At 44.9% G+C, this 18629-nt stretch overlaps 1 protein-coding gene across 38 annotated transcripts in view; it reads right to left on the bottom strand.

Moving 5' to 3' along the window:
- Positions 1-18629, bottom strand: part of LOC121270936 (sorbin and SH3 domain-containing protein 1-like) — a 221347-nt gene that overhangs the window by 26551 nt on the left and 176167 nt on the right. For 34 of the 38 annotated variants that reach the window (XM_041176569.1, XM_041176575.1, XM_041176600.1 and 31 more), the window contains 2 exons: positions 12468-12646; positions 2862-2950 (listed from right to left, as the gene is read on the bottom strand). In XM_041176569.1, the coding sequence (XP_041032503.1) occupies positions 2862-2950; positions 12468-12646 (268 nt within the window). The remainder of the gene's footprint in view (positions 1-2861; positions 2951-12467; positions 12647-18629) is intronic. The other 4 variants (XM_041176579.1, XM_041176561.1, XM_041176594.1 and 1 more) reach the window with 1 other exon arrangement.

Raw genomic sequence — 18629 nt, 5'->3', positions numbered from 1 at the left:
TTTAAATCAACAGAATTCAAATCAAACAATTTCAAATTAAGAATAGACTGCACGTTTTTCATTTTTTAAAAACAATATTTCAATTTTAGGTGCTTTACTTAAGTGGGTAATGAATAAATAACATGCTTCTAAACTCTCTACTCTGACTTAAAGAAATATCACAAGGCCATGAATTGCATTGCAACTCACTGCAAATCTTGTTAAACCAAAACCAAGAGAGATACCCAATTTTTAAAAATCCAACATCAACATTTAGTCAGAAATTTCAGGAAGGATTTAAAATTGTCCAACATTAACTCCAGCCTCTCACACATTAGAGAAGCTGCCATTGTTTGCTGAGAGCAGAGACGATTAAAAAGAGATTTAACAGAGGGGTTCAAAACCATGTAAATAAGCGGAAACTCTTTTCACTGGAAGGAGGATCAGTGACCAGTGGACATACATTTAAGATAAAACAAAAACGGAATTACCTGGAAAAACTCAGCAGATCTGGCAGCATCGGCGGAGAAGAAAAGAGTTGACATTTCGAGTCCTCATGACCCTCAGTTCTGTTGAAGGATCATGAGGACTCGAAATGTCAACTCTTTTTTTCTCCGCCGATGCTGCCAGATCTGCTGAGTTTTTCCAGGTAATTCTGCTTTTGTTTTGGATTTCCAGCATCCGCAGTTTTTTGTTTTTATCTCTACATTTAAGGTAGTTGGTGAAAGAATTAGAGTGGAGATGAGGAGGAAGTGTTACACTGTGATTTATAATCTAGGATACTCTACATAAAAGGTTGGTGGAAGTAGATTCATACAATTGTAGTATGGTAACAGCACAGGTGGTGGCTATTCAACCCATCAACTCCATGCCAGCTCTGTACAAAAGCATTGTGGCTCATTCCATATCCCAGTCCTTCCCCCGTTCTTCCCTTCAGGTGCTATCCGATTCCCAGTCACAAGTGAATTGGCTCCAGTGCACACTCAGGCAGTGCAATCACTCGCTGTGTAACTGGTTATTTTGCCAGTCACTTTCAATCAGTGCCCTCTGGTCCTTGGCCTTTCTGCCAATGGGAATAGTTTCTTTCCATCTACTTTGCCTAGGCCCCTCATAATTTTAGGCAAATAAAACCTCATCTAAATCATCTTTTCTCCAAGAAGAACAGCTCCCCTCACTTTATCCACGTAAGTGAGGTTCCTCATCCCTGGAACTATGCTCATAAATCTGCTCTGAAGCCTTCACAACCTGCTAAAGTGCGGTGCCCAAAATGAAATGCAGTATTCCAATTGAGGCCGAACCAGTGTTTTATAACGGTTCATCCTAACTTTCTTGCTTGTGTAATCTAAGCCTCTATTTATTAATCTCTGGGTCTGGTAAACCTTTTTAACAGCCCTGCTGCCTTCAGATTTGTGTACATATACCCCCAGGTGTCTCTGTTGCGTACTCTCTTTATTTTATATTGCCTTGCCTCATTTTTCCTACCAAAATGTACCACTTTGCACTTTGTATTAAATTGCATCTACTGTGTATCTGCCCATTCCACCAGCCTGTCTACATATGGTCCTGAAGTCAATCACTATCCTCCTCACAGCTCACTATACTTTCAAGCTGTGTGTCTTCTGCAAATTTTGAATTTGTGCCCCATACACTAAGTCTAAATCATTAAAGTGGTTGCTCCATTATTGACCCCTGGAGAAAACCACTACATATTGTCATCCAGCTCGAAAAGTGACTGCTCAGCGCTGCTCTATTTGCCATCACTCAACTAACTTCATGTCAATGCTGCCACTGTCTCTGTTATTCCATGGGCTTTATCCTTTGCTCACAAATATGACACTGTATTCAGCAATAACTTTCGAAGGGAATCGGATATATACTTGATGTGGAGAAAGCTAGAGAAATATGGGGAAAGGGCAAGGGAATGGCACAGGCACAATGAGCCAAACAACATTTTTCTATGCTGTATGATTCTACATGATAATGTTCTGTTTAAACGGGCCACTGAAACGGGAATCCCAGTTCACAATACGTATTACTACGTGTCCTGTGCTTATTCAGTATTTCATTTATTGATGAAATATGTTTGGCAAACACAATTCTCAAACTTGCAGTGCAGCCAAGTAGGTAAACACCACTTAAATTAAGGCTTTTGAATTTGTCAAATGGTTGGATCCCAACAGTAAATATAGAACGTGCTCAGCCCTCGCTTAAAAAGTGTTACATCAATAAGTGATCAGCTCTCACAGAACCACAGGAGTTACAACCTAATTAGCTAGCATGGCCACCCACACTCAGATTATGGTAGAGAACCAGGTGGCTCTGTCACAGAGGAGACTCAGTAATCGCATAGGTTGGTGAGTCTGCGTGACTCCCATCACACATAACCATTTATTGCACATTGCAAACCCGTTGAAAACAAAGTATGTCAACAAACACGGTGAGGAGGCCATTATAAGCTGCCAGTGGGCTGCTGTAAGAGGCTACCAAGCAGAACAGAAAGGGATTGCTTACCTCGCTTGCAAACACAAGTGTAAGCAGAGAGGAAGTAACATCCAACTTTACTCCATCCAGGCACCCTCCCACCCTCCCCAAACACGTCACCCTCCCACCCTCCCCAAACACGTCACCCTCCCACCCTCCCCAAACACGTCACCCTCCCACCCTCCCCAAACACGTCACCCTCCCACCCTCCCCAAACACGTCACCCTCCCACCCTCCCCAAACACGTCACCCTCCCACCCTCCCCAAACACATCACCACAAAGAGAGTTTCGAAGGGATTCAACTGAGCCTATGGTACTATGAAAAATTTACGGATTAGAATTCTTTTTTGACAACACTCAATTGACCTTTGACCCAAAGGTCAATCGGTCAGGAACCCACCTCCTTGTCTTCTTGGCGACGGCGACACATTTCCTCAGGGGTCTCCATGCGCTCGATTGGAGCGGACAGCCTTGGAGAGTCTGACTCTACTTGAAGACAACACAAAGCATGGTTAATCTACGCGCCTCGTTCACAAAAGGAGATGGTTTAAGCTGCGAGCGTGAGCTTAACTTTGTTGCAAACTGATATCAAATAAAGCCTCAAGAGAGTTTATAGTGGTCTATCAATTAGGAGTAAATATTATTAGAGCAGGTTTGATTTCGAGCACCGATAGGGCAAAACTGACTGCAAGAGTGCAACAATTTGAGAACTAAGTTAAGAATTAATCCACAGAAATTTCCTCTCCAGTTTACATATTATTGCCTGCAAAATGTTAGGTCCCGATCTCTCTACTCGCTTGCATGTCACAGGAATCATTTCAATAATCACCTGCGGCCTTGGTTACTTGCACAATCAATCTCCTCTTCCCCATTTGTCTTCCTCTACTGATTCACACTGTACTTCACCTCAAGAAAACTCCGGCAGCTCTCTGCCACCTCACCACAGGTGCCTGTCTTTATTCGAGCTAGCCTGTGAAACTTCCAATTACTACAGGGCCTACTGGTGCAGTGGAGGGGGTAAAAAGGCATCTGGCTAGGGTAGGCCCCAGTCTACACAGCTTATATTCAACACTCTGCTGGTCACCCTCACTGCTCATAACTACCTAAAAATTCAGGTCTGGACCCAGTTTGAAGTGAGGCTCCCAGAAAAATGTGACAAATGGGATTAGAGCAGGAAATGTTGGTAATAATGCCACAATTTTAAAATTCTCATGTTTTCAATTCCCTCCATGGCTTCACCGGCCCCATATCTCTGTAATCTCCTCCAGCACCACAATCCTTCAAGACCTCTGTGTTCCTCCAATCCCTTCTTGAGCATTCCCAATTTTAATCACTCCACCATTGAGTGGCCATGCCTTGAACAGCTGAGGCCCTTGGCTCTGGAATTCAATTCTTAAAGCTCTCTACCTCTATTTCCTCCTTTAAGGTGCTCCTTAAAACCTACCTCTTTGCTCAAGTTTTTGACCATCTGCCCTAATGTGTCTCTCTTTATGTGCTCCAATATCGCATTCTGTCTGATAAAACTCCTTTGAAGTGCTATAGATGTTTTACACTGCAACAAAATATAAATACTATATAAATGCAATTGCTGCTATTGTTGTCAACCCAAAAACCAACAATAAATAAATATCCACTGACTGGTGCACAACATACTGGGAGGGATAGCACTAGAGTAGGGAATAGTCAGTTAGAGTTGGTGTCAGAGGGAGGGAGAGAGTAATGAAGTCTAAATCAGGGTTACTGTGCATGTCTGTGAATGCACAGAGTGTGGTAAATAAGATTGGTGAGTTACAAGCACAGATTGCCAAGTGGAAATATGATATTGTGGTGATAGAGACCTGGCTCAAAAAAAGAGCAGGACTGGGTGTTAAATATTCCTGAGACAAGTTGTTCAGGAAAGATAAGGAAGGGAGGAAAGGGGGAGGGGTGGCGATATTGATTAAGGATAACAGTGCAGTATTGGAAAAAGAGTGTGTCCCAGAAGGTCCGAGGATAAAATCTATTTGGCTAGTGCTAAGGAACAATAAAAAGGTGCAATTACATTGCTTGGTGTGGTCTACAGGCCACCAACTAGTGGGATGGATGTAGTGGCACACATTTACAAAGAAATTACTGGGAGGTGCAAACATCATAGGGTAGTTATAATGGGGTCTTTAATTATCCAAATAGAGACTGGGATAGTGGTAAAGGGCAGAGGGGGGCAAGAGTTCCGAGAGTGTGCTCAGGCGAATTTTCTACAGCAGTATGTTTCCAGTCCAACAAGAAACCCAAGGCCTGGGGATGAGGTGGGCTAAGTGGATCAAGTATCAGTCGGAGAGCACTTAGGGGACAATGATCAATGTATCAAAAGGTTTTAGGTTGACTATGGGAAAGAACAAAGAACAGTCCAGAGTAAGAATAATTAAATAGGGGAAAACCAACCTCAATGCGGTAAGAATGAACCCGGGCCAAAAAAACTTGGAGTCAAAGGTTGGCAGGAAAAACAATAGCCGGATAATGGGCTAACTTCAAAGAGGAGATAGTTTGGGCACAGCCAAGTTATATCAACTCAGAAGAGAAAAGCAGAGCAAACAAATCCAGAGCTCCCTGGACGACAAATGAGATAGAAATTAAGATAAAGAAGAAAAAGCGTGCTTACGGCAGGTGTCCACTAGAAACTACCATAGAAAACTAGGCTGAGTAAAGAAGGTTCAGAGGGGAGGAGCAAAAGCAAATAAGAGAAGCAAAGAGGGGGTATGAAGAGAGACAGGCAGCTAAGATAAAAAGGAACCCCAAAGTCTTCCATAGGCACATAAATAGTAAAAGAATAGTAAAAGGAGTAGGGCAGATCAGGGACCAAACAGGGGATTTAGACATGGAGGTAGAGGGCATGGCCTGGGGTGTTAAATGAACACTTTGGATCTATCCTTACCAAGGAAGATGCTGCTACCCAGGCCATGGTGAGAGAGGAGGTAATTCAGACACTTGAAGGTTCAAAATTAGTAGGGTGGAGGTATTGGATAGACTGTCTTTAATTAAAGTTGAGGCACCAGTCCCAGTGAGATGCATCCAAGGATACTAAGGGAAGTGACAGTGGAAATTACAGAGGCACTGGACATAATTTTGCAGTCTTCATTAGGCTCAGGGGAGGTGCCAGAAGCCTGGAGAATTGCAAATGGTACATCCTAGCTCAAAAAAAGAGTGTGTAAAAATAAGCCCAGCAACTGCAGGCCGGTCATTTTAACTTCGGTGGTGAAAAAACTTCTGGAAACAATAATTCGGGACAAAATTAAAGGTCACATGGACAAATGCAGGCTAATAAAGGAAAGCCAGCATGAATTTCTCATGGGCAAATAACTTACTAGAGTTTTTTGAAGGGGTAACAGAGAGGGTCGATGAGGGCAATGCTGTTGATGTGGTGTACATGGATTTCCAAAAGGCATTTGATACGATGCCACACAACAGACTTGAGACAAGTTATAGCTCATTGAATAAAAGAAAAAGTAGCAGACATGGATACGAAATTGGAGGAGTGAGAGGAAACCGAGAGTAGTGGTTAATAGATGATTTTTGGGCTGAAGGAAGGTTTGTTTCCCAGGGGTCGGTACTGAGGCCCTTGCTCTTCTCTATATATATTAATGACCCAGATCTTGGTGTACAAGGCACAATTTAAAAATTTTCATAAGATATAAAACTTGGAAGCAATGTGAGCAGTGAAGTGGATAGTGTCGAAAGTCAGAAGGATGTAGACAAGTTGGTGAAATGGGTGGACAGGTGGCAGGTGAAGTTCAATATGAGGAAATGTGAAGTGATTCATTTTGGTAGAAAGAACATGGAGAGTTGAAAGATGAAGAGTACAACCCTAAAGGAGGTGCAGGAGCAACAGGACCTGTGTGTCCATGTGCATAAACCATTGAAGGTGACAGGACAGGTTGAGAGTGTGATTAATAAAGCATACAGTATCTTGGCCTTTAATAATAGGAGCTTAGAGGACACGCGCAAGGAGGTTAAGTTGAACTTTTATAGAACACGGGTTCAGCCTCAGCTAGAGCATTGCACCCTGGGCATCACACTTTAGGAAGGATGTGAGAGAAAGTGTGCAGGAAAGATTCATGAGAATGAATCTAAGGATGAGGAAATTCAATTATGAAGGTAAACTGTAGAAGTTAGGACTGTTTTCCTTGGAGAAAAGGTGGCCAAGAGGAGATTTGATAGAGGTATTCAAAATCATGAGGTGTCTGGGCAGAGTAGATTGGGAGAAACTGTCCCCACTCATGAAAGGATCGAGAATGAGGAGGCAAAGATTGAAAGTAATTGGCAAAAGCAATATGAGGAAAAACTGAGAGTGATTAAGGTCTGGAATGCATTGCCTGAGGGCATGGTAAAGGTAGGTTCAATCAAGACATTCAAAAGGGAATTAGACTGTTTTCTGAAGAGTAACAATGTGCAGCGTTATGGGGGTACGGAGGGAGAATGGCACTAAGTGAATCGCTCATTCAGAGAGCCGGTGCAGACATGATGGGCCTAATGGCCTCCTTCTCCACTGTGACAGACACAAGGGCATTCTCCCATACAACATTTGAGTTCAACATCTGACAGCTAATCACAGAATTACAGAATCAGCGTGGGTAAGATGGTGGCATTGTGATATGGTCACGGAACTGGTAATCCAGAGACCCAGGTGAATTGTTCTGGGGACACAGGTTCAAATCCCACCACAGCAGTTATTGAATTAATTTAAAAAAATCCCTGGAATTGAAAACTAGTCCCAGCAACAATGACCACGAAACTATCATCGATTGTTGTAAAAACCCACCTAGCTCACAAATGTCCTTTAGGACCTGGTCTAGCCTACCTGTGACTCCAGGCAGCAATTTGATTGACTCTTAATTGCCCTCTGAAATGGCTGAGCAAGCCACTCAATTCAAGGGCAATTAGGGATGGGCAACAAATGCTGGCCTTCCCGATGACACCCACATTCCACGAAAAAATAAATTAATACAAACCAATTCTGAAACTGTCAGATGCTGAATCCAAATGTTGTTATGTGTGTGTCCATGCCTCTCCATGTGAGAGTGTAAGAGTGTGAGAACACACGTGAGAGAGAGCAAGTTTGCGTGTGTGTTTTTTTATTCATTCATGCGACGTGGGTGCCGCTGGCTAGGCCAGCATTTATTGCCCATCCCTAATTGCCCTTGTTTAGAGGGCATTTTAAGAGTCAACCACATTGCTGTGGGTCTCAAGTCACATGTAGGCCCGACCAGATAAGGACTGCAGATTTCCCTCCCTAAAGGGCATTAGTGAACCAGATGGGTTTTTACGACAATCGGCAATGGTTTCACGGTCTCCATCGGACTTTTAATTGTAGATTTTCATTGAATTCAAATTCCACCATCTGCCATGGTGGGATTCGAACCCAGGTCCCCAGAGCATTACCCTGCGTCTCTGGATTACCAGGTCAGTGACTGTGTCCACGGCCTGAATTTTCACAGAGACAGAAGGGTTCTGTGCCTTAGCCAAAATGGCACCGGAGCCCTGATGCAGAAAGTGTAACCCCCGAACCCGGCGTGCATCATTTTTGCCAGGAGAGAATGGTTGGGGTGGGAGCAGGAGGTATTTCACACATTCACAGTGCATGGAGGCAGCAGCACATTTACAAGTGCAGCTGCTTTGACTCTGAAGCAATTTTCATCACCCAGGTTTCTGAAACATGACTGGTTGACTTCAGATATTTGAGGAAAAGGTCTATACCTAACAAAGCTCTTTGGACTGATCCACATACTCTTTTGGGGTTGTTAACAGTAGACGTTAATGTGCATAAAAGGTGGGTAAGTTCAGTTTGATTGACAGCTCCAAGTGATTATAAACGGATAAAGATATTGATGTGGGCTATGAATACAGATGTTTGTTTTAATAATGGATAAAGTACTTGAAGAAATTGTATGTTTTTACAAGGCTTAAGTACTTGAAGAGATTTAAATATATTGAATGGGATTTTATCAATATGACTGTTCTTTTAATAATCTATAATAGATACTTAAAACTCTATTTTATTTCATCTCAGCATGGCTCCTGTGGTCTGTCCATGGTGGATACTGGGTGAATTGGCATGGAGGGTGTAAAGACAAAGGGTGGTGGGTGGGGGGAAAAGGTTGGCATGGATTGGCACTAAGTTGGCATGCAGGGCACGAGGGGCCAAGGAGGTGGATAGAGGGGCATAGGTTGGCATGGAGGGTACAAGGGCCATGGGGCTTTTGAGGGGCTTGGGTTGGCATGGATGGGGCATGGAGCATGTTAAGGGGTGAATGGAGTCCCACAGCAATGAAATGCACCTTTAACCAGCCCACCTTGGCCACCCAGCAGCCCCTGTCACTGCCTCCATGATGTTTCTGTGGCCTGACTCCAGTTAGCACCCACACCCACCCCCAGAATGAGAATCAAAACATTCAGGGCACCTTTTCCCCCAAATTGGGTTTGCAGAGTTGGGAAGTTTCCTGACTCTGCCCACCTGACTTGGGAACGAAAATTCTGCCTCAAATGCATGAGAGTGTCCATGTGGCTGTGCCTGAGAGAGAGCATACCCACGTGCCCGTGTGTGAGTGTGCCTGTGTATGTGTGTGTGTGCCCATGTGAGTGTGCCCATATGTATGTGCGCACGTGCCCATGTATGTGCGTGTCTGTGTGAGTGTGAATGTGTCAATGTGGCTGTGAGCATTTCCGAGAATGTACCCATGTGCCTATATGAGTGAGTGTGTGCCCATTTTTTTTGTGTGTGTGTGTGTGTGTGTGTGTGTGTGTGTGTGTATGTGTGCATGTCCATGTGGCTGTGCGTGAGTGTGTCAATGTGCCCTGTGCCCGTTTGTGAGTGTGGTTGTGAGCGTGTATCTGGGAGTGCGAAAGCGTGTGTGACCTTGTCTCTGTGTGTGAGGGAGTGTGTACCTCCTAGTGTCTGTGCGTCCTTGTGTCAATATAGTGTACTTCTGTGTTGTGTGTCATGAATTAGCATGTGACTGTGTGAGGCTGAATTTGTCCAGCACTGCTCAACAGGAACAAATGGTTCCAATGAGTGAGTTGGGCATTTTCTGCTGTGGTCAATTTAGAATCAACTAGAATGTCTGCGTGATTCTGTAATTACATGGTTTTATGTGCCCATGTGCATATGTATGTTCACACGTCTGACTACAGGTGACTGCACTAAACAAGATCAATCCCCTCAGCTCCGTTTTATCTATGAATAAAGCTGTTTAATGTGCACTCGTTGCAAACACCAAACTCAAGACTACACATGTGCTCAAAGTCTGACTCCCGAATCTTTCTACATGCACAATATGTGACCCAGAGGTAAGATCCTTCTGGACAAACTACCTAGAGGCAGCCAATGACTGATCCACCAAGTCAAACAGTGAAACGTCAAACAAGTAGGGAAAGAACAGACTAGAATGGGAACTGGAATGGCACAGAAACAAAGAGCACGAATTGGGGAAGGGAAGGAGAAACACAGAGAGATAGTCACAAAAGACAAAATGCCAGCGAATTACTGGAAAGTCCACCTTTCGGGTACATCCCAAGTTCATTTTGCCGATTGTTGTTTGGGTCGGCCCCATCGATTACAGATAAAGGAACAATATTCCCATTAGCGGATTCCCCTGAGAGATCAGGCTGAAAGACGCCATTATCTTGGCATTGTCCAGTGCCTGCTGAGTGGCTCAGCTTTTCCAAAACGTGAAAGGAAGATGTGCGTCGGGGAAGGGACGGCCTGTTATTGGATAGCGTCCCCTGGTTGGCAGCGTTATCGAGCAGGCTTCCTTTCCTGTGCTCTACCTCAGCCTGGCTGGCCAAGTCTGGCTGCGCTAACGGCTTTTGCGGCCTGTGTGGAAAGGCCTTTTTTAGTCTAAATGGTCTTGGGCTCAGGAGATAAAGGTTTCTGGAAAGAGAGGTTGGGAGGTGTTGAGTAGCCAGTCTGGGGTCCAAGGAGCTGGCGGCCTGTTTCTCATGCCTGCGGATGGTGGTGAAGCGGGTGTAGGAAGCGGGGCAGGCTCCTTTGCACTGGTTCGCTTGGCGTGCGCTCAGGGGCTGATCCTTGCTGCTGGAGCTGTCCGCTGATAGGGTGGAGAGGCAGTCGACCTGGACATCAGCACGAGGGCTGGGCGACTCCATGACCACGACCTCACTGAGCTCGGACGACACCTCCTCAGTCTCGCTGCCGGAGACGGACGCGCTACGGATGGTTATTTGAACGTCGGGCTGGGGCTTCTCATAGTGTCGGGGTGGGGGCTCCAGGAGAGATTGGGCAGAGTGTGCTGACTGTAGGAAAGGCTTGGAGAGAGGTGGCACTGGGCTTCTGCATGGCACGGAGCCACTGGTCGCATCCAGCGCGGGCATTGAGCGGGACCTTTGGATTATCTGCTCAAACTCGTTGACTCTGGAGGACACCGAATACTTTGGGGCATCGTCCAATCCTTCTTGGCTTGAGTTCTGCTCACAGTGGCCTTTTGTATTGCATTCAAACTGAAATGCCGTGTCTCTCACCACAGAGGTGGGCGATTGGCTGAATGGTTGCATGTTTTGGTAGAGCTTGGTAAATTTGGTCATGTTGTTAACAGGGCCGTTTGGAAGTGGACGTCTCCGGGGAATGGTGGACAACTCCTGTAGCCTCCCATGGCCACTTAAACAAAGGCTAGGCTCTTCATTTTCCATCAGCAAGAGACTCTCAACACTTTGCCCAGTCTCTTTCATCACCACCTTCTTACTGGCGAACAGGCAGTTGACGCTGAGCAGGTTCTCACAGCTCTGGGATTTCTGTGGAGAGAAGTTGTCACCCTCTCGATCCTGGGTACGAATACTCTCTACAAGTAGTTTGGGTTTGAATTTTGAGGGGAGGATTTCGGAAATACAGGCTTTTGCCGCTGACAAGGGCTTCTTATGTTTACATTTATTACCTAGCATATTACTAGAGTTAACTGCTGTACAATAAAGTGAAGTAGTTGAAATGCTGTGGCCATTCCCACCTTTAAAATCCACTGGTAAGCGTGCAGAGCAACAGAACAGACACAAGTGTTAGAATAGGCAAGCGTTAGTAACCAACTTTAGACACATCTACATCATTTCACTTTTCTCAATAGACAAGGGTCCCTACAGCCAGTGTTTTAGCTTGCCAATTTGGGTGGTGAAGCTTCTGGCCTATGAATGCAGCTCATCCCATTTTCTATTACTGTATGGTGTCTTTTGGACACATTGTGAAGCCAACAAAATGGAGGCTGTGTGGAGCATAGTCTTCCTTCAACAGCACCTCCCAGGGTTCACATCCTGGATGTTACTGGACACACAGGTTTCATCTCTTGCACATCATTATATGTTAAGAGTGGACGAAGGTAACATTAGCAATGAAATAAACATGACAGTTTAAAGAACAAAAGTAATCAAGTTAGAAGGTGGCACAATTCTACCGAATCTACCAAGTTCTAATGGGTCATCACCATTATACAGAGTCCATGGCTCATCTTGGGATTCAGATGTTCTCTCATTGTTGGCTTTATGATTGCCACAAGAAGTGGAGTTGGAGAGGTTTAGTAGTGTGAGCATGGGCCAACAGTACATAAAAAATCTTCAGGAGGCCAATTCCATGTGGACATACAGCCAACTGGCTGTGTCACTCAGTGAGTGTGACAAATGGAAACTGACAGGCTTCTGGCAATAGGGAATGGTCCTTCTGAGGTTTTTCCTGAAGCAAATTATTGGAGCAGAGTTTTTGGAGATTTACACTGCATCCAACACAGAGTTATATCTGACCTGGGGGGTACCCAAAACCAATAGTGATTAACTGAAGAGGGATTGTGGCCCAAAGCAAGCATTCAGGCAGAAATCCTACAGAACAACCTTGCGCCCCCTGGTAGACAATCACATCTCCTACCTATGTCAAGGGCAAGTGCCAATGATGGTGCAGGCAGTTATTAACTCGTTACAGCATTGTAGGTGAAGGACTGCTGAATTATCGCGCAGCGCTTTTCGATGCTCTGGCACTGCTCACCTTTGGTTGAAGAGGAGCTGGATGTTCGCTTGCTCAAGCCGCTCAACCCCTGGAACGGAATATCTCCTCCTTCCAGAACTGTCTTGTAGATCTGCCTTTCGTTCTCCTGGCTGATCGGCTCCCCTGTACCTATCTCCGACTGCCTTCTCACTGCCTGGGAATCAGATGAAAATGCGGAACTGGGGAAATAAAACACACGGGATAGTAACCACATGCAATAGGCTCTTTCTGTGTGACTATGTCCAACTGATCAAAAATAAACAAATCGGCCCATTAACCTTTAACATTTGTAGAAAACGGCTCTCTTGAAATGTTACATGACTCATGCCCACTTTCAGATATTTAACTGAAATGCTGACGACCTTTATCAGTCAGTAGTTTGATTGTGCAGAGCTTGGCTGTCACTGTGAGGGGGATGATTGTGAAGCTGACTCATTCACTGAACTGCAATACATTTAAAGAGATTAGCTCAGCTCGCTGGAGCTGCAGCATATCAGGCCGTCACATTCTGTTCCTCACATCAAGGCCATCCACCCTACGGGTTGGAAAGAGTGGAATAACTCGGGTTCCTCCCTGCTCCTCTGCAGCAGTTTGAAACTTGACATTTGGAATCACTTCCTTCCTTTTGCCTCAGTCCTCAAATTTTCCACATTGGTGACTGGTTCTGTCTTAGGCAAGACTGCAATTATCTGATCAAGGGAGGTTTTATCAATGAACTCTCTCGGTGCTGATATTTAACTAAAAGGGGGATTTATTGGCCAAGGATGGTCTATTTATTAAGTGGAACGTTACATTAGACAAATCAGTGGGGCTGGCTCAGTAGTTTAATTACGTATCAGATTACTAGACCAATAAAAAAAATTCTATCTAAAACTCTGGGCTTGTTGGAAGAATGACAAAGCTTGCATTCCAAAGGGTCTTTCACAACCTTATTTACCCCCAAAACACTTTTCAGGCAATGAAGTACTTTTTTTTTTACAAAAAAGTGTCGTCTCTGTTGTAATGTAGGAAATCCAGCAGCCCATTTGTACACAGGGGCAACCAGGGATGGGCAACAAGTGCTGGCCTAGCCAACGAAGCCCACATCCCATGAACGAACTGAAAAAAACACTCCCGCAAACAACAATGAGTTAATGATCAGATAGTCTGTCTCAGCGACATTAAAAGAGGAATAACTATTGTCTAGGATACCAGGGAGAACCCCTCTTCTTTAAAGCCGGGTCCTGGGATGTTTCACGTCTGCCTGAACGGACGTTTAATGTCTCTCCCAAACTGCTCTTTCGGGATGAAAACTCTACTGGAAAAGAGAACTTGATGGGTGGATTCACTCACAATTCTCAGGAGGGAACCACACTCAAAAGGGAAGCGCAGGCCATCACACCAGCACAGAAGTGTGATATCTTAAACTGCTGCTTCCTTCCAGAACCAGCATCCCTGCTCAGAGCAGAGGAACATTTTCAGGCAGTTTCAAATTACACTGCGATGTTACCACACTTCGTAAAGCATAATAAAAATTGACTTTGTATTTGCAAACAAGGATATGCCATAGCACCTTGGATAACAGCAACAACTTATATTTATATAGTTTTGTAATGCAATAAAACTTCCCAAGGTGTTTCACAGGGGTATTTAAAAACAAAAGATGAGCTTCATAAGGAGATATTAAGGCCTGATGACCAAAAGCTTGGTCAACGAGGTAGGTTTTAAGAAGTGTCTTAAGGGAGGAAAGTGAAGTAGGCAGAGAGGTGTGGGTAGAGAAATTCAGAGTTTGGGGCCTAGGCAACTGAAGACATAACCACCAAAGGTGGGAATAAACAAGAGGCCAGAATTAGAGGAATGCAGAGATGTCAGAGGAGTTGTGGGGCTGGAGGAGATTACAGAGGTGGGGAGGGACAAGGATACGAAGGGATTTGAAAATAAGAAGGAGAAATTTAAAATCAAGATGCAGGCGGGTCCCCAAAAACTCTCAATTGGCCCACGCGCTCCCACAGCTATTAACACGTTACATAAATATTGGAAGTTTAGCGAGAGTTAAGCCTGAAAGTTTAATCACATCAGCAGTTAGAGACAGTCAATAATATAAACTGCTTTTTCAAAGAGCTGGAACAAACATGAAGAGCTAAATGGCTTTCTGTGCTACAGGATTCTATGTCGCTAAACCATGTGGATGTTCTCCCTTCCCTCGGTCACCTCTTCCTCCCAGTTTACAGGAGGAGTGTCCACATTATGAGATCTGACCACATTATCAAGGACAGGAAATCATTTGCAATGCAGCTGAAGGTTCCAGAACTTATAATGCACGAAGCCAAGATGTTTGGACACTCCTCCTGTAAACTGGGAGGAAGAGGTGACCGAGGGAAGGGAGGACATCCACATGGTTTAGCAACATAGAATCCTGTAGCACAGAAAGCCATTTAGCTCATTATGCTTGTTCCGACTCTTTGAAAAAGCACTATCCAATCTGACTCACTCCTCTGTTCTTACCCCAAAGCTCTAATTCCTCCTTTTCAAGTATTTATCCAATTTTCTTTTGAATTATTGGATTATTAAATCTGCTTCCACTGCCCCTTCAGGCAGTGCATTCCAAATCACAACTCGCTGCATACAGAAATAAGACCTGAGCTTCCCTGATTACTCTGCCAATTGTCTTAAATCTGTCTCTCCTAATGACCAACCCTCTCCCAGTGAAGACAATTTCTCCCTCAATACTTATCATTTTGATTTTTTATTCATCATTTCAAACACTTCTATTAAATCTCTCCTTAAACTTCTGCCATCTAATAAGAACAATCCCAACTTCTCCAGTCTTTCCAAGTAACTGAGTTCTCATTCCTGGTTCTGTTCCAGTGAAGCTCCTCCACACCCTCTCTAAGGCCTTGACATCCTTCCTTACGTGTGGCACCAAGAATTGGCTGCAATACTCTTCCTGAGAGCTAGCAGTTGATTTATAAAGAATTAAGTCTTGGAAAAGAATAAAGAAGCCGATTTTTCCAAATCATGTTCACAAGAACACAAAGAGGAGGAGTAAGCCAGATGGCCCATTGAGCCTGTTCCACCACTCAATACAATCATGGGTTTCAACTCCATTTTCCCACCACTGCCCATGTCCTTCAATTCCCTAAGAGACCAAAAATCTGTCTATCCCAGCCTTAAATGAATTCAACGATGGAGGTTCCATACCCTCTGGGGTAGAGAATTCCAAAGATTCACAACCCTTTGTGTGCAGTAGTTTCTCCTTCTCTTAGTCCTAAATGATCGGCCCCTTGTCCTGTGGCTGTGCCCCGATGTTTTAGATTCCCTGACCAACTAAAACAATCTCTCAGTGTCCACCCTATCAAACCCCTTTGGAATTTTGTAGGTTTACTGAGATTGCCTCTCATTCTTCTAAACTCCAGAGAATATAATGCACAGCAGGAAGATTACCATAAGTATACGCTGGCAAATCACTGGTGCATTTTCCGTGATTTCCCAGTCTGGCCTGCTGGTGGGTCAAGTTTCAACCAAGAGGGGGGAAAAAAAATCAGAAAGACTTGCATTTATATAGCACCTATCACAACCTCAGGGCATCTCAAAGCACTTGATCAACAATGAGATGCTTCTGAAGTGCAGTCACTGCTGTAATGGAGGAAACACAGCTGCCAATTTGCACCTAGCAAGGTCCCACAAGCAGCAATGTGATAATCCGGTTATTAGAAAAGTGACGTTGATTGAGAGAGATATTGGTTAGGGCACTGGGTTAACTTCCCTGCCCTTCTTCAAAGTGGTGCCATCGAATTGTTTCTGGGCACTGTACAGAGCCTCAGTTTACAGTCTGATCTAAACGACAGCGCCTCCAGCACCACATCTCTCCCCTCAGTACTATGCTGGAGTGTCGACCTAGATTTTACATTCAGGTTTCTGGAAGAGGGCTTGAGTCCACGATGTCTGAATCAGAGGTAAGAGTGCTACCCACTGAGCCACAGCCGACACCACAGGAGGCATTGTGAAAATTCTCCTTGCAAATATACACTCTCACAGAACAGAGTGCGTGTAACTCAAGAAAATCAAGTCCAGAGCAGATCTCGTATTCTCCTATACATGGAAACGGTAGGTGTTTTTTTACACAAGGATGCATTCAATCATCTAAAGCACGAGGTGCAGCACAAACAACGTTAATCTTCTGAGCAGTCATTTAAATGGCCACTGTCCAATTTTTGGTTAATTTGATGGTGTAATTTGCAGCTAATGTCATATTGCAAAAACAAGCCAATTGAGAGAGAAACAGTAATGAAAACAATCAGCATCGATCAGCCTACCCCGACTCGCATTCCCGTGAGTACGGCACCTTGGAATACGGTCAAAAGATTATCACTTGCATCTTCTCCATCACAAAGCAAAAAATTAAAAAAAACTGTCATCTGCCTAAGTGACTAACTTCCTGGGGTCATGGGTCAAGGGCTTTTATAATTCATCATCGGCAGCGTCTCAGCATTAAACCTAAGCTGGCTGAATCTGCTCAGCGCGCGCTCCAATTCGATAGGCTTTATCTCTGGCATTGCACATCCAGAGTCAGAGCCAACGTCTTCTGCAACAGCAGCGTGTGCAGAGGGCAGGGAGCAGACACAGAATCTGGCCCACATTTTAAAATAAAGCACCGAGCCCCCAAGAATATACAAATAGGAGGAAAAAATAAACCTACGCTCATAAATAATTAAAAGCAACGGAAGCGATTAGTGCAAAGCCATCAGGTAAACTTGTCAGCTGTGCCTCAGTGGTTAACACTGTCGCCTGCGCCAGAAGATTGTGGGTTCAAGACCCCACTCCAGAGACTTGGGCATATCATCCAGGCTGACATTCCAGTGCAGTACTGAGGGAGTGCTGCACCGTTGGAGGTGCACCGTCAGGGGTGCTTTCTTGCAGGTGAGATGTCGAACCGAGTCACTGTCTGCTCTCAGAAGTGGATCTCTAAGAGCAGCAGGGGAGTTCTCCCAAGGCCCTCAACCAATGGGTTAGCTGATCATTATTGCTTTGCTGTGGGGTCATGCTGCATGCAAATCGGCTGCCATGTTTCAGGCAACAACTTTCTAAAGATGTGAAAGGTGCTATATGAATGCAAGTTCATTATAATGTCCTTGCAACCGATTCTCTACCTACGCTGGCCTTGTGGGGGCAAAAATGACAGGAACAGTTAAAAAAGAGCTTCTGCTCAGAGAGTCCACTGTGAAGTGCTTTGAAAGAGATATGAAATCTGTACAAGGATCAGGACAACAGTGTGTCAGTGGGGAGGGATACAGCTGATTAACCTGATCGCTGTTAACAGCCCTGATGACAGCCTCAGCCTCCAAAGACAGGGCCACTGAAGTGTATGAACAGATGGGCACACATTACAGGGGGCATCATCATGATACTATTTAAAGCACTAACGATATGCATCAGGAGGCTGGCGCACTGAAAACTGAAACTGCGGCCAAACTGGCAGTTGCGAATTAATCCAATTCTAAGTGAGTCATTTAATTCTGCTTTTTTTTGTATTAAAAAAAAGACTTAACCCTTGTAATTCCATTCCCCGACAAGGGCTACGCAGGGCTGTAAAATCACGGGGTTGAGGGTCGTCAGGCAGAAGGAGGTGTCGAGCTGAGCATGGTCAGAGGTGGTGGGATGGGGAGGGGGTGGGGGTTGCCCGAGGGGCTCCAGCATTTAATCTTCCTGGCATTTCATCAACATATATTTTTTTTGGCCTCCCTGCTAGATTGCTGATTTTGTTTACTCGAGCTCAGGCTTCTTCACACAAACCAACACACCCAGGCGGCCCCCCCACCTCCCCTCCCCCACTCCGTGGCTGGCTATGTTCCGCAGGGCGCAGTTAGAATATTCAGGAGCCACGAACCTGGCAGCAGGAAGCATGGCAGAATGTTTCAGAAGACGACTCTTCATCAGGAGGCTGGCAAGCAATCCCCCACCCTGGACTACTGAAGGGTTCAGAGGGGAACCGGAGGAATTCAGGCAGTGCAGAGGCTGCCTCGGGTATCGCAGCTCATTGCAGCTGAACAGTTACTCAGCCATTTATCTGGGACTGAAGCCAGCTTGTTGGGGTAGGGTAAGGCTATCCAGTCGGTGGTCTGCGGGTCAGCGACGATTTTGTAGACCCGAAAGAAGCCACTTCTGCCTCAAGAGTCACAAGGC

The sequence above is a fragment of the Carcharodon carcharias genome, chromosome 28 (genome assembly GCF_017639515.1).
Source record: "Carcharodon carcharias isolate sCarCar2 chromosome 28, sCarCar2.pri, whole genome shotgun sequence".
Taxonomy (NCBI): Eukaryota; Metazoa; Chordata; class Chondrichthyes; order Lamniformes; family Lamnidae; genus Carcharodon; species Carcharodon carcharias.
Note: the sequence above shows the minus strand (reverse complement) of the source record. Positions and strands in the feature narration are given on the sequence as shown.